We start from the raw sequence: 26,228 nt of genomic DNA, 5'->3' as shown, positions 1-26,228 counted from the left end.
CTGTAGTACAGAAACCCCACAACTTAAATATACTGATGCTTCACTCTATTTGTTTATTACTTTTAATGAAAATCTTTTCCCTAATACTATTAAAAATGGGAATCAATAATAACAACAACAACAACAACAACCTGCTGTTTAGCAACCTTTTCCTGTATGGGTGACTTACTTGGCAGCAGTCTCCCTCGACCCAAGACAAAGGCCATTGTTAAGGCTATAACACATTTACATATTTTGCAATAAAACATCAGTTATTTGCATTACTGTGTCAAGTTTTATTTGATTCTTTCACCTAAAAATGACTCATTTTCCTTTCTTGTATTTTTTTAAAAAGCCAAACTACTCTAAGCTTGTTTGAGAATAATCAAAAATTGCCCATTTAGCTAGAAGTCATTTTCTTTTCAAAAGGCAAATGTTATTTAATCTTTCAGCTGCTCATTGTGCCATCATAAATACTTTCTTTTCAGCACAGTTGTGGGGACTGAAATGAGCCCACTAATTGCCTCCCATTTCGACTGACATGTGGTGGTTTAGTGGAAAGGGAGCACAGCAGGGAGAAGGAAATAGGAGCCTGAGAAAATGAGAGCTAATTATTTTCCCTGCCTCGTGTCAGGCTGTGTGTCAGCCTTGTTTTTACAAACTGGAAGGTTTAGCACTAAATAAAACAAACTGGCGTCATGTTTTTATGTACTGGCAGTGTCATGGAAGCAGCTGCACATCTCAAAAGACAATATAATGCCTGCGTTCGCATGGACACCATCTGACAGACACCGTGAGCCACGGCTAATGAGGATATCGCAGTGGTGCCAAGTGAAAGGTGCTGAATTATGTATGATTCTTCATCAGGACCGCAAGCGTCCTGTACATCATTATGAGACATTGTTTTGCTGAAAGAGATTAAAACATTCTTAGTGCCAGACCCTGCAACCTAAACAGGCGCTGAGAGGTTATTAATGGAATTTTGAGGGAGAGTTTCTTACAGATTTCTTTTGAGTTGTGGTTTTTTAAAAAAAAAAAAATCTCTTCTCTCTCTCCCTCCTCATCCCCCCCCCTCTCGTGGGACAAAGCAGTGGTGGGTCATGACACTATATATAAAGAAGAGAAGCAAATTAACCATACTTGTGTTCTCCCTTTTTAAAAATCTGGCATATAAAATGTAGTGTAGCAAGCGTTTGCTTTAATGATAAATAACCCAGGTGCTAAGACTATAGAGGCTCCTCCTGTTCTTATCGCCTTTAAAACAGCAGGCTTCGGAAACTGAGATACCTCCTCACAAAAAATGCAAGGAACAACTGGGGGTCCAAATTATTAACGTGCTACTACATTTACACCAACAGGACCAGGCCTCCTTGTTTAGGGCCATATGCCTCTGAGGTTGTATTTTGCAATGCCCGTTTGCCAACAGTTCAATTCCTCCCACCCACCCCAATGTATATATTTTTGTAGTTTACCACAATATCAATCTGAACTATACTATCATACCTTCTAAATAAAAGCTTCTGAAAGAACTCATTCCTCTTTCAAGTTATAAACGTACTGTAGCACAAACCATAGCAGAGTTCTGTGAACCTCGACCATATTTTTTTATTTTATTTATTTGATTTGTCAATTGTTTACAAGATAATAGGTATAAGAATAAATGTGAGTATGAATGAAATGGGGACGAATAAATGGGGGACAGTAGGACAGGGAGGGTAGGCACGATGGTGCGCTTATGTACGCCCCTTACAGATCTCTTAGGAATGGGGTGAGATCAGTAGTAGACAGTTTAAGGTTAAAGTTTTGGGGATTTGAAGATGTAACAAGAGAGTCATGTAGTGCATTCCAGGCATTGACCACTCTGTTGCTGAAGTCATATTTTCTGCCGTCGAGTTTGGAGCGGTTTACATTGAGTTTGTATCTGTTGTGTGCTTTTGTACTATTGTGGTTGAAGGCTGAAGTTGTCACTGACTGGTAAGACATTGTAGCGGATAATTTTGTGTACTATGCTTAAGTCCGAACATAGGCAGTGTACATTCATAGTAGAGTTCAGCATCTGGACAAATGTTGCAGGTGGCCAACTTGTTAAAAAAACAGCTGTTTTTAAAAAATGGGTTGTCACTATTTGACAGAGGCAAAATTAGTACAGTGGCTACCCACAATCACCTGAGGAACAATGGAAAATCCATGGATCCCACTCAAAGGTCACCATACTCATGGCTGGGTGGTCATTTCTGGAACCTGAAAGAGAACTTCCCTCAGAAACGTTTCTTCCTCTGCCAATGAAAATAAGATGATTGCAATGATGCTAATAATAATCCAAATAACTAATAATTTGCTGTCCTTTCTTGCCTCCACAATTAGCTGCTGGAGTTGGGCATCTCACTCTCCTTAAAGATCAGGTTTGCCTTGCCTTGGCTTGAAGCTGTTTCCTTCTTGCGTCATCCTTCAATAGCCATTTGCAAAATCTGCAGCACGATTGGATTCGCTCCATGTGATTCAAAGCTTTGTTTTCCTTTTCAGTGGGAGTACACTTGTCTCACTTCTATAGGATATATCCAGTTCTTTTGTATTTTAAAGAGCATCATTCTTACGCCCAGTGCTATGAGCTGCTCTTCAGAGCATTAAATCACAGAATGAGCATTGGTGATTACAATTAGAGCCACGCATCCCTCCAAAAGGGTTCAGAAGTACTTCCGATCATGCATGAGCTATTCATTAAAGCAGCTTTGTCTTCTTCTGAGTGAGCCAAATAATAGATGGCACTGCTTTAAGTACCTCTCAAATGAGTTGATTCTCAGCAGAGAGGTCCATGTTCATGTAAGATCCAAGGCACTTCTCCCCAATATTTGCAAAGCATTTACAGTTCTACTTATACTAAATTCATGAAATACAATTTATAGTAAATTCCTAAATATTAATGTAGTTTCTAAGTAATGTTTACTATATGGTATCACTATCATCTTCATCAGGGATCCTTGGCCTTTTCTATGTTGTGACTTATAGATGACAAACCCATGATGGAGCAAAGAGTGTTTAAAATGGGAAGATGGAATAGTCTCAGGCCAGTAGACAAGTTCTGTATTCCCAGAAGAAAAGTGTACTTCTTCCAGGGCAGTATTAATAGGATATGATTGACATCAATAACCATAATGACTAGAGTCACCAAATTCAGTGAATTATAGAATAGAATAGAATTTTATTATTTGTATGCCGCCCTTCTCCAGGAGGACTCAGGGCGGCGAACAATTCAAGGGGGAAAAAGGGGAACATAAAAAACAAAATACAAATAATATAAGTAAACAACAGTCGCACAACCATACATGTCGAGAGGGGAGGGAACTCATTACCCCCAGGCCTGCCGGCAAAGCCAGGTTTTGACGGCTTTTTGGAAGGCCTGGAGAGAGGTGAGGGTCCGAATCCCTGCGGGGAGTTCATTCCAGAGGGCCGAGCTGCCACAGAGAAGGCCCTCCCCCGGGTAATAGCCAGGTGGCATTGGCTGGTAGATGGCACCCGGAGGAGGCCAACCCTGTGAGATCTAATGGGTCTGTGGGAGGTAATTGGCAGCAGGCGGTCTCTCAAGTACCCAGATCCAATACCATGAAGGGCTTTATAAGTTACGACTAGCATGGAAGACTGGAACGACAAATAACATTTCATTACTAGCATGTTGATAACTACATTGCATTTCAGGAATGCAATATAGTTATCAACATGCTAGTAATGAAATGTTATTTATAGTTATTTTTGTTAACCTAAATTAGCAAACAATGAGAGGAGGGGAAGGGGGGAAGAGAGAGAGAGAGAGAGAGGATTTTTTTTTTAAAACTGGGCTTATTTACATTTACCATCATGTGTTTGCATTCTTGCAGAAATGAGTACTTGGAACTGGATCTCCTTTGGCTACTAAAATTAGACTTATGGACCAGCATAATGAGAAAAAGCAAGAAAACGCATTGAAATCCAATCTTGTACATGTTTAAATGGGAGTAATTTTCAATGAAATCAGAAGACTCGGCTTTTGAGATTGCACTGCAATACCGCCACAGTTCCTTGCTTTGCTTTGACTTGTGAGGACTTGCCATTTTCTCTTGTCGCATATTTAAAGAATTCTGTTAAACGTTCACCACCACCCCATTTTGACTCCTACCCTTGGCCACCCCTGCTTCTCCGGCAGGGTTCCGTCTCCGGCCATTCACCACTGCCTTTTCTCCTTCACCCATTCACCCTGGCCAATGCATCATAGCGCTTCGGCAGGGCCCATTTGCCGAAGCAGGGTTCGACCTGGGCTTTTCGCCACCTGGGACAGTTAGCTGCCAACCAATTGCCTAGCTGCCAATGCCGGCAGCCAGAAGCCATGGTGTGATCAATTGCAGTTTGGGGGGAGGGGCTGCAGGAAGATCTGACATAGCCAGCAGCTGCCTGCATAAAGGCAAGGCGAGGCACACACCTCATAAGCAGGGGGAGGAAGTTGGCGAAGGTCAATTGGGGACAGCAGAATTAGCAGAAAGGAGAATGGTGGGAGCAGATGGGGCTTTCAACTGTGGCACTGGGGATGGGGGTGGCAGGCTGTGGCTTGGGGATTGAGGCATTATTCTTTGGTGGCAGTGGCAACAGGAGGGCAAAGTAGAAGCCCAGGAATAGTGGCAACTGGCTGAGACTGCTGAAGGCCCCAGGCCTCTTTCTCAGCCCCAGTACTGATGCCGCCACCACTAGTGGCAAGAAGTGCTATGGTGTAGGGCAGTCAAAAGGGCAAAGAGACAAGGGGAGTCAGGGATTTGAAAGAAGAAATCACTAACAAATGTTAGCTAGTTTGTATGATGCAAGGCGTATAAACCTGAAATTTATTACATTAAAGACCACATAGTGTTTGAGACAGAGGTGGGTTCCTACCAGTTCGTACCTATTCGATAGAACCGGTTCGTCAAATCTACCAAACCAGTTAGAAGAGATTCCACCAGTGGACCCGGAAAGCAGATCCACACCTACAGAAGAGGTTCCAAAAAATTTCCAACAATTTTTGAAACCCACCACTGCTACACACACACACACACACACAGAGACAGACAGACAGACAGACAGACAGACAGACAGACACAGAGAGAGAGAGAAAGAGAAAGAAAGGAAGAAATAAATAAATAAATAAATAAATAAATAAAGAAAAAGAGTGAGAGAGAGATGAAAGAAAAAAAGAAAAAAGGGACAGAGAGACAAAAGGAAGGAAAGAGAGAGAGAGAGAGAGAGAGAAAGAAAGAAAGAAAGAAAAGAAAGAAAGAAAGAAAGAAAGAAAGAAAACACATGGCCGGCAAGCCACTCCGACCAGGTCACATGGCCGGCAAGCCACTCCCACAAAGGAGGCCATGTGACCTGTAGGTTCCAAAATTTTTTGAAACCCACCACTGGTTTGAGACTGAAAACAGAGTGAATAATTGTAAGTCATATATAGGCAGCAAAAAGAAAAAAGAAAAAACCACCTTAAAGCAAGTATCTATTTTGTGCACCTTGAGGGAACATTACTAAAGATGGGAAAATGGATGAGAAGTTTTAAGAGACGCATACACTGGCAGAAAAATGGTGAGCAAGATACAAATGATAACGGAGAAAGAATGTGTCAAAACAAATCAGAAATGGTTATGTACAGTATAATATCATATCTCTGGTCACAGTCCTTTTTGGAACCGGGTGCGAGAAGAAACATAAGGCTATCTTGAATGCAGTGAGAATGGAGTACTTTCAAAGTGTGGGGAGCAAAGAAGAAATAAGTTCTAAAAAACGACCATTTGAAAGAATAGCATTGCTTAATGACCGTGACATTTTCTTAACTACAGTGATTTGTTTAACAACCATGAAAAATCTAAAAACAAAAAATGGTCACATAAGTGTCTCGACTTAGAAGAACCATGACAATTTATGACTAGATTTTTGATCCCAATCGTGGTCATACAATGGGGACTATCTTTCTATATTTGCTTTTCCAATCTTATCTTAAAACTTAATTTCTTTAGTTTGCCACTTCCTATTCTTTTTGGGGGGGAATTTCATATAACATGGCTTACCCTAAATGTGATAGTAGTATATATATATATAAAGAAGTAACTGAACATTGATTATTTCAGAAATGCCCAAACATATTGTTCTTGCTCTCTAGTGAGGCATATTTTTAGTTTTGGCATTTTATTTTGGTGCTTAAAACTTATTTTTTGGAGACTTGCTTCTTCCATTTTTCTTCCTGCCCCACAACGTCGGGATATTAGAAGAGAGTCCGAATTCCATTCTTCGCTTAGTTATACATCAAATTTGTATACCTTTCCACCTCATAAAAAAGTGACTATGGGCGGCACAGATCAAGTAACAAAAAAATAAATCACCATTATTAAAATATTAAAAAGAAGAGAGTGGATGTTAACCACAATAATGGACCTATCTTGGAATGTTACAGTCCAGGGGTGAAATTTAGCAGATTCTGACAGGTTCTGGAGAACCGGTAGTGGAAATTTTGAGTAGTTCGGAAAACCGGTAAAAACCACCCCTAGCTGGACCCAGAGTGGGGTGGGAATCACAGTTCCCTCTAAGGTGCGCGGGTGAGCGGCCGCGCACGTGGCAACAAAACACCGCGCAGCAGTTTCCAACTGCCGCCCAGTGTTTTTTGTGAGACGCTTTCCATGATAATAGGAGGGGAGAGCCAGCCTGGAGACAGCAATCACGGCAGGAAGTAGCTGAGAGAAGGGGTGCGGTGGTTGGGAGAAGGCATGGGACCGGCTCCCAGCAGCGGCTGCTCGGATTTGCCATTTGAGAGAGAGAGAGGGAGGGAGGGAGGAGGAGGAGGGGAGTGAGTGAGTGAGCGAGAGCGTGAGCTTTTGATCTGCCGCCCAAAGACTGAACGGAGAAGCAAAGAGGCAGGAGAGACAAAGCAAGAGAGATGAAGCGAGAGCCAATCCGGGTCATTCCTTCCAAGAGGCAACTTTCCCATCGAATGACTCGCTGCCCTAGACCCTCTGCAGTCCCTCTCATCCATCCGGGATGCCAGCAAGAGTGTTGGGATGAAGGAAGGATTCTCTCTCTCCCTCTCCCTCCCTCCCTCTCTCTCTCTCTCGCTCGCTCTCTCTCTCTCTCCCCCTCTCTTTGAGAGAGAGAGGGGGAGAGAGAGAGAGAGAGAAAGAGAGAGAGAGAGAGAAAGAGAGAGAGAGAGAGTTAGTTAGTTGGTGGGCAGACTTAGCACTTTGTTAAGTTTGTTTCTCTGTGTGTTGTGTATATATACATGTCTCAATGGGTGCAATTGTGCAAGCATTTTTTTCCTTTTTAAAAGAATTTTTGGATTTCTCCTCACCAAACCTTTAAGACTGAAAGAGTTAGAGTTGAAATATAAAGAGATTGTCAATCGCCATACTGTTAGATTGATAGGCAATTATGGACTATCTTGATTATATCCTCCTTAGAAATAATATGCTACTGTATGGTTGAGAAAAAGATCAAACTTCATTCCATGGAAACCCAACAAAGTTCATAGGGAGCGTTTCTTTCTATGATGGACTTCTTGGGTCAACGTGAATATCAGTTATCAAAAATGTAGGTAGAAAATTAAGCAGGCAATAGGCAATTACAAAAAGGGAAGCCAACTTTCTGAATCTGTTTCTTTGCACTTAGTGACTTATAAATAGACTAATGTTCTGAAAACCTGACCTAAATTACTATATATTTTAAATAGCTGTAAAGCTATGCTGAAAAAGTTGTTTTCATGGTATTGTGATAAATTCAATAAAAAGAAGGGAATTCTTGATGAATTTAAGGAGAAATGAGAGTATTGGATAGTAAATGGACAAATAACATTACCAATCAAAGAGAATATTTGCACCTCAGGGTTGAAATGAGATGTTCTCTCTTACTCTTTCCTCTTCCTCTCTTCTCTCTCTGTCTCTCTCATCCTCTTTCTCTTTGTCTCTCTTCTCTTTCTCTCTCCCTCTTTTCCATTCTTCTGTCACTTTCTCCTTCTCCCTTCTCTCTCCTCTTTGTCTCTTTCTGTCTCTTTCACTCTCTTTCTCTTTGTCTCTCTTTCTCTCTCCTTCTTTCCCACTCTTCTGTCACTTTCTCTGTCCTTCTCTGTCTCTTTCTGTCTCTCTTCCCTCTTTTTTTCTTCCTCTCTCCCACTCTTTTATCACTTTCTCTCTACTGCCCAACCTGTCCCCATACTTATCTTCGATTGATCATGTTTGCAATAATTTACCTTCTTTCCTAAATAGGCGCAGTTCCCTTACTGGATCCCTCGCTCACTCAAACACACACACACACACACATACACACACGCACAAAACCATTTTTCTCCATTCCAATTCGGATCCTATAAATCAATTGCTCTGTGAAACATCTGTGAAAAAAATTCAGGTGCTCAGGCATGAAAATGTGCTGCTCAAATACTATACTTTTCTGCACACACTGAAAAAAAATTAGAGGGAACATTGGTGGGAATGGGGATTTTGCAGTATCCTTCCCCTGCCACTCCCACCAAACCATGCCCACAGAACTGGTAGTAAAAAAAAATGAATTTCGCCACTGTACCAGTCCCCTGATAATCCCCAGACTTGACAGCATTTGGGGTTTTGTACCTTTCAGGGGTAGAGAAACACACTTGGGAAATGGTGTTGTAGCCACTTGTGCTCCTCCAGAGACCAGGCAACAGTGGTTCAGCTTAAACCATCCATCAAACCAGCAAAGTTGATTACTTCTTCTCATGTGACAGAAACTCAAATAACTTTTGCTTTTCAGGCTACTTTTTTATTGTTTCATCATATCGCAGTTCAACTCTATATACCTTTTCATAAAAATGCATATAATTATTAATATGGGGGTGGTGGTTGATGGCTGGAGAGATCAGAGGAAAAGTGTTCTGTTCATAGCAGAACCCATTGCAATTTATTATGTTGTTTTTTCTTTCCAAAACTAGGATTGCAAGTGGAAAATGTATATGGAAATGGATGGGGATGAAATTGCAATAACTTATATAAAAGACGTGATGTTTAACACTAATATACCTGATGTCGAGATTATAAAAATGACAAAGGTAAGTTCTGTAGTTATGGTAATGTCTATAGAGATTCTCAATCATCCAGATAATGGTTGTCTCAAGAGGCAACTGGCCTTTCTGGGACCAGTACTCTGGAGAGAGGTTGCATGGATTTTCATGCTGCCTGCATCCCATGGATGGGGCTTCACTTGTTTGTACGACCTTGTTGCTGGCATGTCGCGGACTTGTGCCAATTCATGGGTTGGGAACATTTTTCAGGGATTCCAATACACTGAAAATACAATGTTTGATCAATCAACTTCCTCCTCAAATCTGAGATTGAGCCATTAATACATTTTTATGTTTTAAAATGTTGGTCATCTGGACCAACCTATGATACCTATGTAACATTCAACATGTCTTCTCCTTGGTCTGCAGTGACAAAAAACTTATCGTAAACCAGAGAAATTGGCTTGGAGTGCCATGAATCTAAGACCAGTGACAGATAGATGTTCCTGGTGTGAATTAGATCTGGGGACCCCAACCTCTGGGCTGCAGTCCACTACTGAGCTGTGGCCTATTCGGAATTGGCTGGTGGGAATATCATTTGCGCAGCTCACCTTGTGCAAGTGGCAGGCCTATAGGCAATTGTGCACATGCATGCAGGCCTGCCTCTAACACAAGAGCTGCATGTGCATTCAGTCCAGGTTCCTTCTCTCCTTGATTAGTTTCCATCCATTGTTTCTTGTCTTGCCTTTCAGGTGATTTGGAAAATAGGTTGACTCCCATTTTTTCTTTGTGGCAATCCCTCAAATATTGAAAGACTGCTATCATGTCACACCTAGATTAGCAGATTGTAAAGACTAACACAAAATCTCTTAGGAATCAAGTTTAACTGAAGACCCACTACAAAAACACACAGTCCAGAGGTGGGTTCCTACCAGTTCGCACCAGTTCGGTAGAACCGGTTCGTCAAATCTACCGAACCGGTTAGAAGAGGTTTCACTCAATTATTGCAGTGGACCCGGAAAGCAGGCCACACCTACAGAAGAGGTTCCAAAAATTTTTGAAACCCACCACTGACACACATACACACACACAAACACACACACACACAAACACACACACACAGACAGAGAAAGAGAAAGAGAAAGAAAAGAAGAAAGAAAGAAAAAAGAAAAAGTGAGAGAGAGATGAAAGGAAAAAGGAAAAAGGGACAGAGAGACAAAAGGAAGGAAAGAGAGAGAGAGGGAGAGAGAGAGAGAGAAAACACATGGCCGGCAAGCCACTCCCCCCAGGTCACATGGCTGGCAAGCCACTCCCACAAAGGAGGCCACGCCCACAGAGTAGGTTCGAAATTTTTTTGAAACCCACCACTGACACAGTCCCTTCCCCCAGTTGGACAGCCAAGTTGGACCGCCAAGCCACAATGGTTGGGGATCTTTGAATTAGATTAATATGCACACATTGAATTTCACTCTGCTGTGTGACAGTTCCCAACACTCTCTCCTTGTTTAGCTACTGCATTCTGTTCCAACAACTTTGGAAATGAAGTGGTCACTAAGTGAATAAATGTCTGAGAGAGAGAGAGAGAGATGATGTGAAAATTACTGGTTGCTGCCATCTTGTAAAGTTCTCTTACACAGTATCTGGCATCCAGCCAATTATTCTCCTTTTGTTGCCCCCTCTCAGAGCTGAGAGATTGCTCAAATAAGTGATCTCTTCCTGAGTTGCTTTTCTCTGCAGTGCAGCGCATCCCTAAAAAGTACTAAGCACAAACTCAGCTCTGAAACCTTAATCAGTTCATTAGAACCCTCTGGCCAGCTGGCGCTGCTGCCTGACTAGACCTTAATCAGTTTCACACTGAGGACTTTGGTTGCCAGGTGCAAGAAACTTGGTCACAAATGCACTCACTGGTCAGAAAAAGAAATACCATTTATTACTGTCATGTTTGGGAATGGTTGCTAACCAAGGTGGTCTCTAAAAGGGAAGTGGCTGAATTGTGTCGCTGCAGGAATGTTCTGGAATCCGGTGACCACAGAAATACATGCCTGCCAAACCTGTGGAGTAGGAAGGTGGAATTTGGCTAGGTATTCCCTGGTGATGGTTGACGTGACTGTAACTGAAGAAGCTAATTCTTCATTTGTGACTTGATGGAACACTTTAAAGGCAGCCACAGCCATAATTTTGACATGAATAACTTTATAAAACAGTGTAGATTTTAAAATAAAGTCAAAGAATGTTAATGCTAAATTTCCCTCAGATTAAAATCCTAGTTCCTGAAGGAAACTGTCTGTGGCTTCAGAAACATTCTGTCAGTTATTAGCTATAATTTATAACAAAGCCAAATATCTTTAAGAAAGGGTACAAATTACGAGGGCCAAACACACACACAATGTAACCAATGTGATGAAGCTAGCTAAGGAGGTATTTCACACTCTACTTCAATATTTTGTTTTTAAGCAGTAAGAAGAATGTTGTATGGTTGCAGTTGGAGTCACATTTAGTTATTCAGTTAATTATAATACAATTTTTGCCAATAAACCCTGGCTAGAATCTAGAGATAAGATAAACTATTTGCATGCACTGGGTCTTTCCTGGTTCTTCATTCAAACCCGCTCTGCAGCCACCTGTGCCCCCCACTAAAAGCTGTGCCTGAAAATCCAAAGGTTTCCCCTAAATGACACTGGCTGCCTTACATGCAAGTCATACCTGACCCAGGCCTTTGTATTATCTGGAAACATCTGGAAGTGTAATGAATTTTATGGCACCAGATATGTATGAATCAGAGGTGGGTTGTTCCTGGTTCGGCCGGATCAAGCGAACTGATAGTAGCAGCGGCGGGAGGCTCCACCCACCCACCTGAATGCTTCTGCTCATGTGCAGAAACGTTACACACGCCCAGGAGCGCGCCCGAACTGGTAGTAAAAAAATTGGCAGCCCACCACTGGTATGAATTCAAAACTTGTCACAATCTGCCAGATCTGGCCTTCAAAAGAGATCATGGGATCTGTCAGTCAGTGATATTAAAGCCAAGTGGGAAGTCTTGTTGAAGAACAACCTTAGCTTAAAGCACAGTAACAGCTACAAAAGCTAGCCAGCAGAACTGTTTCATAACAAATAATTTTGGAGGAATTAGGTAATCCCGGTGCTGCAATTTAAACATCATTACAAAGATGCCTGTGCATTGCTGTTATCTTAACCTAGAAAGAACTGCCTGCCCAGAGTTGAACAGACAATTGATTGAATAGAAAGTGAGCCCTATATTTAAGAAACCCTTACATCATTTCGAGACAACGGTGTGTGTCCACATTCATGTAAATTCAGAAGTGTGACTCTGTATGTGAGAGAGAGTGACTGTATTTATCAAACGTGTCTCCAGGATTAAGGATGAGCAACTAAGCCACTCAAAATTCTCTTTAGAGTTCCTATTGATTTCAAGTTCTGACCGCATAGATTGCTTGCTTCAGGTCTGGGTACCATTTTGGCTCTAACAGGATCCCTTTAAGGATAACTATTCCTCTAGAACAGGGGTGTCAAATTTGCAGCCTGTGGGCTGGATGCGTCATGCGTTGGCCACGCCCATGCCTGGTTTAGCAAACGGGAAAAGTCACATGATGACTCTGTGACAATACGAATTTGACACCCCTGTTCTAGAGTTAAAAGGTTTCCCATCCCAGCTCTGTCTGATCCTGTCCAGAGGTTTTTCTGGTTCGCTGCAGTGATGCTGAGAGATATCTTTGATCTAAAGCTAAAGCAGAGGTACCAGACACATCCTAAAGAATACGATGGGACATGGCTCAAAAATGAATTGCAAGAGGTGTTTCATACTGGGATATGAGCACAGCATCCCATTAAAGCAGCTACACCTTTCTTTGGATTTCTGTAGGATGTGGCCCAGGGGTGGGTTCCTCCCGGTTCGCACCGGTTCTTGCGATCCGGTTCGTCAGTGAACCCGGAAGTAATTAACTTCCGGGTTCCTAGCCCCTGTCGCTGGGTGCCTGCAGGGTTTTTCTTTTTAAAAAACACCTCTCCGGAGAGGAAGCCCTGTCAAAGCGCACCTTTCCTGCCTCAGCGGCTGCAGGGACCACCCCGCTGCTTTATCTTCCTCCTCCTCCTCCTCCCCTTCCGCCCACAGCAGCAGCAACGGCAGCCGAGCTGGGAAAGGGGCGCTTTGGCAGGGCTGTGGGAGCCCTGTCAAAGCGCACCTTTCCGGCATCAGCGGCTGCAGGGACCGCCCCGCCGCTTTCTCTTCCTCCTCCTCCTCTTCCCCTTCTGCCATGAGCAGCAGCAACGGCAGCCGAGCTGGGAAAGGGGCGCTTTGGCAGGGCTGTGGGAGCCCTGTCAAAGCGCACCTTTCCCGCATCAGCGGCTGCAGGGACCGCCCCGCTGCTTTCTCTTCCTCCTCCTCCTCTTCCCCTTCTGCCATGAGCAGCAGCAACGGCAGCCGAGCTGGGAAAGGGGCGCTTTTGCAGCGCTTCCGCCACGCCCCCAAGGACCGCTGACCTCGCGCCTCCGTTTCTTCTTCTTCCCCAGCCTTCCCAGTTAGCTTGCTTGAAGCTCCGAGGAGGCAGGAGGAGGGTCGCAGCAGGAGTGGAAGTGGGGGGAGGTCTTCCCGGCCGGGAAGAGCTGAGAGGCTGCCGGCCCCTTTCGCAGGAAAGTTAACTTTTCTTGGTGAAATCCTGCCCCCCCCCCCACGTGGGTGAGTGGTCGGCTGTCCTCTTCCCGTAAGCCGCCCGGAGTTACCTGTGTGTGAGGTGGGCTGCCCTATGCATTTGCGTGTGTGCGCTGGAAAGAGAGTGAAAAAGAGAGGGAGAAATAATTATATTAATTAGATAGATCAATCTTTCTCCACCTTGGAGACTTGAAAGTGTGTGGACTTCAACTCCCAGAAAGGGAGTTGGGAGAAAGGGAGAAAGGAGGAGAGAATGAAAGGAAGATGGGGGAAAGAAGAAAGAGGTAAGGAGAGGAGGATGGAAAGGAGAGAAAGAGGGGGAGAGAGGGTAGAAAGGGGAAGAGGAAGAGCAGGAGTAAGAGAAAGGGAAGGGAAGAAGGAAGGGGAAGGAGAGGAAGAAGGAGGAAAGTAGAGAAGGGAGGGAGGGTGAAAAGAAAGAGGTAAGGAGAGGAGGATGGAAAGGAGAGAAAGAGGAGGAGAGAGGGTAGGAAGGGGATGAGGAAGAGCAGGAGTAGGAGAAAGGTACAGGAAGAAGGAAGGGAAAGGAGAGCAGGAAGGAAGAAAGTAGAGAAGGGAGGAAGGGAGAAAAGAAAGGGAAAATAAGGTGGTGTTATAACAGGAGGAAGGGATGGTAAACAAAGCAACCCAAACTGTATATTATAACCTATTAAATGAAATAATAAATGTATAAGAATGATAAATGTTAAAACACTTGTAACCAAACGACATGCTATATGTGATGATGGGTTTTTTTCTTTTTGTTTTGTTTTGTTTTTATTGTTGTGGGTATGTGTTGTCTATGTAACAAAAAAAATAAAAAAAAATATTTTTATAAAAAGGTGGAGAAACACTGAGATAGATGATAATGAGGGAGGGAGAGGGAGAGAGAGAGAGAGACCATAACTAGATAGACAGTTAGGCAGGCAGATAGACGGATGGATAGAGAGAAAGAGAGAGAGATAGGTAGGCAAGCAGATAGATGGATGGAGAAAGAGAGGGGGGAAAGAGGGAGAGGGATACCATAACTAGATAGGCAGTCAGATAGACAGACAGACGGATGGATGGATAGAGAGAGAGAGGATGTATATAATTAAGGTGACCAGACGTCCCTAGCAAGGTCGCAGGCTGGCAGTAACTGCCGTGGCCTAGCTCCCCCCCCCCCCCCCCGGTCAATGGTGTCCCTCTTTACCAATCTGAAAATCTGGTCACCTTACTTGTTTAGGTAATTCTGAGGTGGTTGATGGTTCTGTGAGTGCCTGTCCTTTATAATTTTCCACATTGCCTTGATGGTTTTTATTCCAGTGACTTAGTCTTTCCTGTTCTTAGGCTTAGGAAAAAAAAACTGGTTTCATTGGCAGTCTTTCTTTTTTGGGGGGGGGGATTTTTATTTTTTTGGTGTTTTCCTACCACTGTCATAGTTTGTGGGTGTGGGTGGTGTGTAATGTCCCACAGTTATCTATGCATTAATAATGATCTAGTAATATTAATAATATCTAGTAATTAGTAATATCTAGTAATAACATCGTCTTGGCCACTCCCACCAGGTCACATGGGTGGCAGGCCACTCCCATCCGGTCACATGGGCGGCAAGCCACTCCCATCCGGTCACATGGGCGGCAAGCCACTCCCATCCGGTCACATGGGCGGCAAGCCACTCCCACAAAGGAGGCCACGCCCACAGAGGTGGTTCGAACAATTTTTGAAACCCACCCCTGATGTGGCCAGAGTTGATTCCTCTTTTTTTAAAAAATATGGCTGCTTTAAAGAGGTGATATGCTTGTTCTCTGGCATGTTTGGGAACCATCTCTTCCAAATCATTTTTGAAGCATGCAAAGCTCTGCTAATTATAGAATTTCCCTTATGAATATTCATAACCTGTCAGAAGGAGAAATTGGGAGGGGATTCTCCTTGGCCAAATTTAGATTCAAACAGAAAATTAGAGACCGTTTCTTTTACATGCTGAAATTATAACCTCTCAGCAATGGTAAATTAGATCACAACCTTTGTAGAAATTTTCCACTTTTTAAATCTAGATTTTAAAAATGTACATGTTTTAACAGAGGTCAGACATGTAAAAGTCTTCAGGTAAATAAAACAACAGCCCCCCCCCCCAAAGTGGGAGGAGTAAGACAAAGGATACCTATAAATGTTGTGGTTTTTTTCTTGCAGCCTCCATTTGTGATGGAGAAGTGGATTGTGGGGATAGGAAAAGATCAGACTGTCGAGTGCACAGTGACTTACGAGGTTAGTGTTTGAAGAGAAATAAAAGCGAGTCACTCATTCTGCCAACATGATTGCACAACGAGAAACCTGCATTTCTAAATTTTCGGGCTCATTTTTGAAAAGGTTTGTAATTCCTTTTAAATGACCAATGTCCTATAAATCTGAGTGCTATAAACCGCGTTCAGACTCCTCCCTGGGAAAACTTGATCATGTAAGTTTTTAAAAGTTTCTTTTTCCCTTTGAGTAACAGTTGGGGTAGGTAACATTTATTGAAGGGATCACCTTTCTTATCTTTTTGACACATCGCTAATTAGCAGGCTAGAGATACAACGGGAAAAGGGGAAGGGGCAGGAAGGAAAATAAAAAAACAGAACCAATTTAGCAAATATATAACAGGGAGGGAATTAGTCTTTGTATGAGTAGGGTTTTGGATATTTACCAAAAAAAAAAAAAAGGTGTTTCATAATGGGATACTTCACACTGAGGTTAATAATTGAAATCTCAGCTCTTATCTGTCACAAGGATTCAAGCAGCGAGAGAGACTGGCAGGGAAATTCAGGCCTTGCCTGCCTCAGAAGTGGAGAAGAGCCGCTGTCTGTGAACTGGGGAATCAACCCCGGGTTCCTTTCAAACTGCAGACTCCTCACAGGAATTAGAGACTGGCAGCAAGTTTAAAGAGACGTTGCCACAAGCAGACCCCAGCAGTGACTTTTTCCCCTTGCAGAAAAGATTACCATGACTACTAAATGGTTCTATTAAAACCCAATAGTTAAAAGAATGTCCATCACTGCAGAGGTGGGAGGGCACAAAGAAAAAAAAATACTTTGCTATTGGGTTCCTTGTATTAAAAAAACCAAACATTTTTCTAGATGGGGGTTGATATTACAGGTAGTCCTCGACTTGCAACAGTTCATTTAGTGACCATTCAAAATTACAGTCCACTGAAAAAAGTGACTTACGGCCATTTATCACACTTACGACCTTTGTGGCATCCCCATGATCACGTGATCAGAATTCGGCTACTGCTGTGCCCCAAGATCATGTGGTCTCCTTTTGCGAACTTCTGACAAATAAAGTCAATGGGGAAGCCAAATTCACTTAACAACCGTCTTACTAACTTACCAACTGCAGTGATTCGCTTAACAGCTGTGGGAAGAAAGGTCGTAAGATGGGCAAAACTCACTTAAACAAATCTCTCGCTTAACAAGAGAAATTTTGGGCTCGGTTGTGGTTGTGAGTCGAGGTCTACCTGAACTATCTATTTCAGAATTGAACATTAAAAAATGTGGACCAATGGGGCCTGTTCTTATGGGGTTTTAAAGAAGAGCTTGTTTTTCTCTCTTGGATAGGCTGATGTCCACTCTCCCAAATCTACCAAACACATTCAGCAAGTGCAATGGAGTCAGGTGAAACTGCAGGATGAAGTGAAATCAGTACAGCTGAAAATACAGACAGCTCTTCCAAACATGGAAGGCAACCCTCGGAGCCGATCCAATTCCAGTAAGTGGACAGAGGCAATGTTTGGAGAAAACATATGCCAGAGAAACAAAGCCTTTTCAAAAACTGGCACGTCTCCCCCCCCCCCCCCCCAAAGCCAGACTTGCTAAGATGGTCTCTCTAACACAGCGTTTCTCAACCCCAGCAACTTTAAGTTGCTGGATGGAGAATTCTGGGAGTTGAAATCCACACTTCTTAAAGTTGCTGAGGTTGAGAAACTATGATCTATAAAGTGCACTATATTGCCAAAAGTATTCGCTCAATTGCCCTTTACTTGCATATGAACTTACTGTAAGTGACATCCCATTCCTAATCCATAGGGTTCAATATGATGTCAGTCCACTCTGTGCAGCTATAACAGCTTCAACTCTTCTGGGAAGGCCGTCCACAAGGTTCAGGAGTGTGTTTATGGGAATTTTTGACCATTCTTCTAGAAGTGCATTTGTGAGGTCACACACTGATATTGGATGAGTTTACGTGGCCTACAACTTCGTGGCTGAGTTGCTGTTGTTCCCAAACACTTCCACGTTCTTATAATACAGCTAACAGTTGACTGTGGAATATTTAGGAGCGAGGAAATTTCACGACTGGATTTGTTGCACGGGTGGCATCCTATCACAGTTCCACGCTGGATGACCCATTCTTCCACAAATGTTTGTAAAAACAGTCTGCATGCCTAGGTACTTGATTTTATACACCTATGGCCATGGAAGTGATTGGAACACCTGATTCTGATTATTTGGATGGGTGAGCGAATACTTTTGGCAATATAGTGTAACTCAGTGGCCTCTAGATGGGGACTGGGAGGTCTAAGGAAAATCTAGCACTTCACTCTAATGTTGAAGATTGCTTTAAATCAGAAAGTTATGTCAGAGTTTGTTGCAGAAATCAAATCCAGAAAGCACACACAGATAACTGATTCTGCAGAATTCATTAACTTCTTTATATACATAATAATACATGAGTATATGTACAATACCAAGAGTGGTTCTTCAGTTTCAGAGCAGCAGACAACTCCAGACTAGTTTTGTTTCAGAGCTCAGAATTTAAGCTAGATTAGTTCTCTTGCACAGACTCAGAGCTACATAGGTAAGCCATGCCCAGGCTCCGAGCTGTCTGGCATGGCTCTCAGTCACCAAAGAGTTCCCATTGGCTGACCCAGTTGCCATACCTATACATTGGCTGACCTTGTCACCATGTCCTATTCCAGCTAGTCCCCAATGGCTGACTTGTTGCCATGTCTCTGCCAGTTCATGAATATTCTGACAAGTTACATTTTTGAATGTAAAAGGTCGGCCTGAAATCGTCATCCATTTTGTACCCTCAAACTGTGTGGAAGCAAAATTTGGGGTCTCTTTGTTTCATTGTTAGGAGATGGGAATTTTTTAAGGAATCAACAGAGTGTAGATGATTAAGAACCCCACTTTACTTCTTATAATTCTTGACTGCTCCTCCCCCAACCTTGGGCCAGGCCAAGCTGACTTTTGAAGTGAGCATCTTTTCATGCTGCACCTAGCTGCGAACAGGCCTTGAACAAAACAGAATTTGCACATTGCTCTTCTAAAATCCCAGGCTGAGGTACATTCACGCTTACCGTATTTTTCAAAGGCCTACTGAAACTCCGCTCCCCTTGCAAAATGGACATACAGAGGGTTTGGGAGGCTTGTAAAGTGCTCCTGGGGGCTGGGGAGGGCAAAAACGAGCAAAAACTGGGCTGTTTTGCCCCCCCCCCCAGCCCCCAAACGCAATCTACATGCCCCCTTTTGTGTGTGTGCAAAAAACGAGACGTGAAGAGGTTTTGGGAAGCCTGCAGAGTGCAAAAATGATTTTTTTTATATTTACCTCTTCAAAATCATGGTGCGTCTAATACTCCAGTGCGTCTTATAGTCCGAAAAATATGGTACATCTAAAACCCCATCTCTCTTTTGTCTGTAACCATCCTTACTTTAGTCATGATCTTAAATTGGGTTATAGTATATTTTTATTAATTTCCTGAAGTTGCATTTTGTTTTGCGCCTGAAACCCACATTTCCCAACCTGCTGTCCTTCTTACTGTTTGAAGTAAGAATAACCAACACAGCTAATATATTTCTAGTACACAAATGTTCGGAGTCTAATGCAGTGCTTTTTTAACCTGCTTATCTTAAGCCCCCCCCCCCCTTTGAATGAGTTACGAGTGATAATTCATTCAAAGGGTGTGCAGTTCATCAGGAGAGAAACAAAAGCTTTTGCAGAGGGCATTTAATATTCATTATGTTTATTTGTCACTTTCATTTTTTACAACTCAAGGAGACGTACCTAATATTCCTTCCTCGTCCTATTTCCCCCACAACAGCAACCCTGTGAGATGGGTTGAGAGAGAGGGTCTGGCCCAAAGGTTACCCAGACACCTTTCATGCCCAACGGAGGCCCAGAAATCATAGATGTGTTGTTTAATAACACCTTAAGAATTCTCATGTATACAGAGAGAGAGAGATTCTGTTAATTATGTCTTATTATTTTCAGTAAGTTTTAAAGATGTAATTAAAGTTGTAATGACTTGTGTCCCACTTGGAGTACTTCTGAATTGCACCTATATCATCAGTTTTGAACCAAAAGATACTGATGAAAGATGTCAGCTCTAAAGATCTGTGATGTGCTGTTTGCTTGGGGGTGGGGTGGGGGTTGTGTTGGGAGTATGTGTAGTTAACGGAAACTGTGTCTAATCAGTGAGGTGGTTAAAGTTACATTGCAAATCTCTGCAATTAAAATCATCATAACAGTGTCTGAAGAACAGAGTTCAACTGTAGAAACATTACACCTGAAGATGCACTTTCAGATAGGAAGTTCATAGTGTGTGTGTGTGTTTGTTTGTGTTTGTGTGTGTGTGTGTGTGTCTTCCAATCAGTCTTGACTCAGCAATTGCCTGGACAAATGCCTGCAAATGTACTTGGCAATATTTTTGAAAGTGGTTTGCCTCTGCCTTCTTCTTAGTTCAAGGGGAGAGTGTCTGGCTCAAAGTCATCCAGCTGGCTTCATGCCTAAAGTGGGACTGAAACTCACCATTCTCTCAATTTCTAGCCTTGGTGCCTTGAATTACTATACTCCACTGGAGATTGCATGGAAGAGTCAACCCATTGTGGCTCCCGGAGCAAATTAATGATTTCAGTAGCTACAGCTATCAAAGGGGTAATATCAGGATCTTATATGATCTCTTGTGGCTACTTGGGATTAAAGCTGATGGTGACTTTTGTTCCGTTCCAGGTATTGACTGCCAGTGGATGAACGCACTGAAAATGCACCGTGTGACCAGCAGCCCTTCTCTCCAACATTCCCGTCCCCACAGTCCCAACAACTTAACCCATTTCTTACCCTACCTTCACAATCAAGACACTTATGCTGCTGCTGTGAGGCGGACTTCAGTGCCCACTACCTATCATATTACCCCGCTCATTCAGTCAAGAAGCTCATCGCCAACAACCTATTTATCATCTTTACATCTGAATTCCAAGGGAAGCAGCAGCTCCAGTGCAACGTCAACTTCGGATAGTGCACCGGAAAGGGGCAGTGGCTCCAAAACTAGAAACAGAAATAACTATCATAGCAGCGTCTCTCCCGGAGGGGCGGCAGCTGGAAAGCGTTTGGTAAGAAACCCAACTGCTCCAGGGACACTGAGAAATGCTGGGAAATATTCTAGATCTTCCCAGTCAACCTTCAATCAATATCAACATCTGCCAAGGACGCATGAGAGAAAACACCCTCATTACCCACAGCAGCATAAATCAATACCAGGGATGCCCGTGAAAACTGAAACAGAAGAAGAGGAAGAAAGCAAAGTCAGCGAAGGCGGGTGGGTGAAAGTCAATTATTCAAAGAAATCTAACCGACACACTGTTGGCAAACCAAACAAAGAGAAACCGAAAGGCCCTGAAATACTTCAAAGAAAATCCCGTTGATGCTTTTTTCAGAAATAGGTTTTTATTTTTTATTGCACAGAGCACTGACTTTCCACGGAGAAGGTTTGAAATTGTTCTTGAAATAACTGACAAACGAATGTGAGAATGGGGAGCCTGCCGTAGAAATCCCCTGGGAAGAAGGACATTAGCGCAGCCTTGGGTTCTGTTGGAGACTTTTTTGTACATTATAAGCCTGATGTAGTCTTCTCCTGGAATCAAAGCACAAGATGTCAGTTCTCCCTTTCCTATGAAACAACACTGCCAAAGCATCTGACAACAGCTGGATAGCATTCTTGTGCCTGGAATAAGTTACCTTAGGGACCAAGAAGGACTAAGGACCCTGCCCACACCTCTGGCGTCTGAGACTCCACCAAAATGGTAGAGCTAATCAGGTGCAAAAGGTTCTGTTTTTTTTTTAATTGTCTACTTTTAATCAGGTACATTTTACTTAAGTCTAGTATTTCCATTAGCATGATATTCTAGTTCACCGTTCTTTGTTATTTCCAATACTCTGATCCAGTATTGATACAGGGACAAAAAAAAGTGCTTAAACCTATGAACGGAAAAAGAAATGACTGCAAAAGTTATCCTTTCCATATTTTGAGTGCTTGAATTATTTTCTCCTTGGCTTGATTTTGTAGCAGCACCTTCAAGGTACTATATCAATCCTCCATTTATCAATAAGCTCCAATCTACTGCCATTGGAATTATTCCTATGGTTTAAGGAAAAGTGTAACAGCTTCTACAAAGAAGCAAAATAATATAAGAAAAAAGGCCAAATTATTTTTGGTACAACTATTTATTAACCTACGGTAAAACTCTTATTCATGGTATTTAACAATAGTCTCTGTGTTGTCTTTAGGTAATAAAAAGAAACATAATACTTATATGTATGCAGTATTTTGCACTTCCAATGAAATTGAATATTTGTTGGACATACCTGCAAGAAAGCAAATTCCAGGAGGTTTTACTTGAAATGAAGAATTAGGTGGTATAAAATTAATTAATTTCTCCAATTACAATTTTTTTTAAAAAAAGACATTACATTAGATTCTATTTAGATAAATGAAACCTAACTCCTAACTTAACTTTTTGAATTATAAGGAAAGGAAAAGGTTTTAAAAAGTGTTGTTTACAGTAATTTGATACTTAGCTGAGGAAATAAGGAATAAATGTATCTTATTTAACATACCTTGTCCATTTTTTCATGTGGTAACAGATTTTTAAAGATAGCAAAGTAAACCATTTCATCCAGTGTAAAACTAGAGGTCTTTTCTCCATTCAAGGAGCTATTTCTTTGATTGGCTCAGTTCTCCTATTTCTAGGAAGAAGAGTGGTTTCCTAGGGGTAGTGCAGGTGCTTCCTATTTGTTCAGCAAATTATTGGAGGTGAGCTTTATGGATGTATTTATTTATTTACTAGATGTATATGGCCGTTCCATCTCACATAGGCAACGCTAGGCAGCTAACACGATAAAAATGTCAATACAATAAGGATAAATAAATTACACGAAGCAAAAGAAGAATGTCCATCAAGTGCAAAGCAGTCAATAACAAAGAGATTCAACTGACAGGCTCAACCCCCTCCCAACCCCCACACTTGAGAGAAAAATTGTATTTTAAGGGTTTTATGAAAGGCTAGTCGGGTTGGGGACAATTTAATCAACACTATATAAAAGCTCTCCTGGTTATGGCTGCCACTTGTTCCTTAAACAGGAGCTGTGAGATCAGGGAGACCCCAAAACTGTGCACTGATTTTGACAGTAGTGCAACTCCATCTAGGACTAAAGAAGGAAAAATCACCGGGTCCAGCAGGCCCTAAAAACATGGATAGATTTGAAATCTGTTCTTCCCCATCCGGTTGTCCAAAGCCTCCAGTTACCAAGACAGAATCTTCACAGCATTACTTGGGCAGCCTAAGACCAAAGATATACAAATAGGTATCACTAGCCTTCTGACATTACTTCACCCCATATGTCTGAATGACCTCATCTAGAATCTTTAGGTAAATGTTAAAGAAATGTGGGGAGAAAGTGTCATGGACTTGACATCTCTCCAACCCATTAATACTCACTGGAATTTATTCTAGAGGAAGGGAGTAGAACCTACAAGACCATGTCCCCTGAAGGATAGCATGACTAATAGTATTGAGCGTGACCCGTCAAAACCACGGTCCACTAAAGCGCGCCCGATCAAAGCGCGTACGTGACGTCATCAGCAGCGCGACAAATAAAATTAAAAATAAATTAAATTAAAATTAAAATAAAATTAAAGCAAGCCGATTCACATAAAGGTAAGGGTTAGGTTTAGGGTTAGGGTTAGGTTAAAGGTTAGGGTTAGGTTTAGGGTTACGTTAAGTGTTAGGGTTAGGTTTAGGGTTAGGTTAAGGGTTAGCGTTAGGTTTAGCGTTAGGGTTAGGTTTAGGGTTAGGTTAAGGGTTAGGCTTAGGGTTAGGTTTAGGGTTAGGTTTGGGGGGGTTAGGGTAAGGTTTTCACGTTAATTTTAAATTTACCACTCACAGCGTGCCGTTTTCATCGCGCTGTGATGACGTCACGTACGCGCTTTCATCGAGCACGCTTTAGTCTACCGCGGATTTGTGGTGGAACCAGTATTGAGAGCTGTAGAGAGAACAAGGTGAGTCAGGATGGCTACACTAACCCCACTTATTATTTATCACATTTCTACTCTGCTCATCTTAGCCCTTGCAAGTTCTGTTTATTGTCTTTAAATTCATGAAGCTCTGAACTCACGAAAAAGCAGATTAAGGGTTGAAAGAAAAAAAGAGAGAGAAACAATAATAAATAATTGAAATATAGCTCAGAGATGTTGTGTTTATGTGTTGGGGCAACTACCATCAGAATTTATAAACTTGCTAAGGTTGATTATCAAAATGTCCAAACTAATTCCAGGCCTCCAGGCCACAAAGAATATATTACACTCCCTGTGGGATTAAGCTCACATTCCTGTTCTTCAGCTTTACTACACTCACTACTTCAAGTCCAGCAATATGGTGGTGCTTGGCTCAAGCATTTGGCCATCACAAAGATATATATATCCCTCTCAAAGCTCCAGTAGGTGTATTTGTGTCAAGGGATGAGAATAAGGTAAGATTTTGGCAACCCTCATTTGCAGCCTTCTCATCTACCCAACATCTAGGCTGCAATCAATGCTAAAAGAAAGATGAACAGTGAAACTAATGTATGCTGTGGTGGGTTAAGTGGGCGGATGTTTGCAGCATCTTAATTAGTGAACAGGCATGCGTTACTTGGCTGCTTTCACTCAGGAATCTAAATATGGATAAAGGGGCAGAAAGAACATGTCTAGTTTAGCAGAAATGTGAAATCCCTCCATCGCTGCATTGCCAAAATGATCAGCACTGCCCCAGGCTGGCTGTTACCATTCTATAACCAAAGTTCAAGCAAGTTTGATTTCATACCAAACATAAATGGTTGTGGTTTCATTTAATCTACAGCAAAAATATTAGAATTCCTGCATTGCCAAAATGATCAGCACTGCCCCAGGCTGGCTGTTACATTCTATAACCAAAGTTCAAGCAAGTTTGATTTCATACCAAACATAAATGGTTGTGGATTCATTTAATCTACAGCAAAAATATTAGAATTCCTGATTCCTGTAATCCACCTTCTTTGATGGTTTAGTGTGAGAGCATTGTTTGCATTTTTGTATTTTAAGAAAACCCTCCCTATTTCATTATTTTTGTTCTTTTCTTTTACTGTTATAGCCTAAATAGCAGCCTCCTACTGCTTGGGAATTAATGCCTTATAGCTCGGTCAAGCTAATTTATATGCAGACTATTATGTCAATAAATCCACATTCTTCTTCCCTGCAAGAGAATGGTTGCGTGAATTTTCATCTCCAGCAACTTCCTCCAATGTACTTGACCATATTTGGTGATCAGGTAGCCTGCTTGGGGAAGAGATCAAAACCTCCAACCAATGACCATTATCTGGCAACTTGCTGTGCTGATTTAATGAGGTGAAGTTGCTCAGAAAGACTTTGTTCTTCCATTTCCTCCTGTGAGAAATCACTCAAAACAATGACCTGTACAGGTTGCTCTTCTTGGAAGAATTATTCCTTCTAACCCCACAGAGACTGCAGAGAATGAAATTACGTCTCCTCATCTCTATGTGTTCTACAAATTCACTCCTAAGGAATACTGAATTTAGATTTAAGAAGATACAGGGATTTAAATAAAAGAACTTCCATGTAATATGGCCTTTGAAGTAATTATTTTTTTTAGATAAGTAAATGTGTACTTAGTTTTATCATTATGAGAGGGAGGTAAATAATACAAGCATTTTACCAGAATGATCTTTTTTGAAACCTGACTTAATTTTCTATGCAAGTATATTGTTTTCTTTTTTTGTTTCTTGATGATCTCTAAAAAAATCTAAGAAACAAATAATTCAAATCAATTTGTTACGAGACACTGACAAGTGATGTTATGGAAATAAAATAAAGTTACGTGGTGGGTCCTGTTAGAAAACATCCCTCATACTTAGAGAGTGAATATGAGAGAAAAACTAGTTGGGTATTTAAGACTTAATTCATATAACTTGCCACTGAATTCTGTAATTTAATAGCCAGGCACTTCTTCCAATAGTTACAACCATAGCTGTAATTTGCAGTTATGCCTGAGAGGGAGAAAAAGAGTAATGGTATTGTGGATTCAGGCTGAAGAAGAAACACAACACTGATGATGAAGAGGAGGAGAATCATATCTCTTACAATGATTCTTGGGTGTCTACTTCATGAGAAAGAGGGGCCCAATGGAAGAACAAAGATTTTTGTAGAAGTTGAGGCTTACAAGTTAGGAAAGCCTAGGGATCTGCCTGGCTGCCCAGTTTGGGAAAGCTAGTCAGGTCCTTGTAGCTGGCGTGAGTTCTGATGTTAGGCTGAAC

At 42.0% G+C, this 26,228-nt stretch overlaps 1 protein-coding gene across 1 annotated transcript in view; it reads left to right on the top strand.

The window, feature by feature from the left end:
* The window catches only part of LOC116508186 (mitogen-activated protein kinase kinase kinase 20-like), a 121,937-nt gene extending 99,604 nt beyond the window's left edge, over positions 1-22,333 (top strand). Inside the window, exons 17-20 of the mRNA XM_032216711.1 lie at positions 8,918-9,034; positions 15,822-15,896; positions 17,225-17,375; positions 20,616-22,333. Of these exons, the coding sequence (XP_032072602.1) occupies positions 8,918-9,034; positions 15,822-15,896; positions 17,225-17,375; positions 20,616-21,307 (1,035 nt within the window). The 3' untranslated portion in view covers positions 21,308-22,333. The remainder of the gene's footprint in view (positions 1-8,917; positions 9,035-15,821; positions 15,897-17,224; positions 17,376-20,615) is intronic.
* Positions 22,334-26,228: the final 3,895 nt, after the last annotated feature.

This window comes from Thamnophis elegans, chromosome 1 (genome assembly GCF_009769535.1).
Source record: "Thamnophis elegans isolate rThaEle1 chromosome 1, rThaEle1.pri, whole genome shotgun sequence".
Lineage (NCBI taxonomy): Eukaryota > Metazoa > Chordata > Lepidosauria > Squamata > Colubridae > Thamnophis > Thamnophis elegans.
Note: the sequence above shows the minus strand (reverse complement) of the source record. Positions and strands in the feature narration are given on the sequence as shown.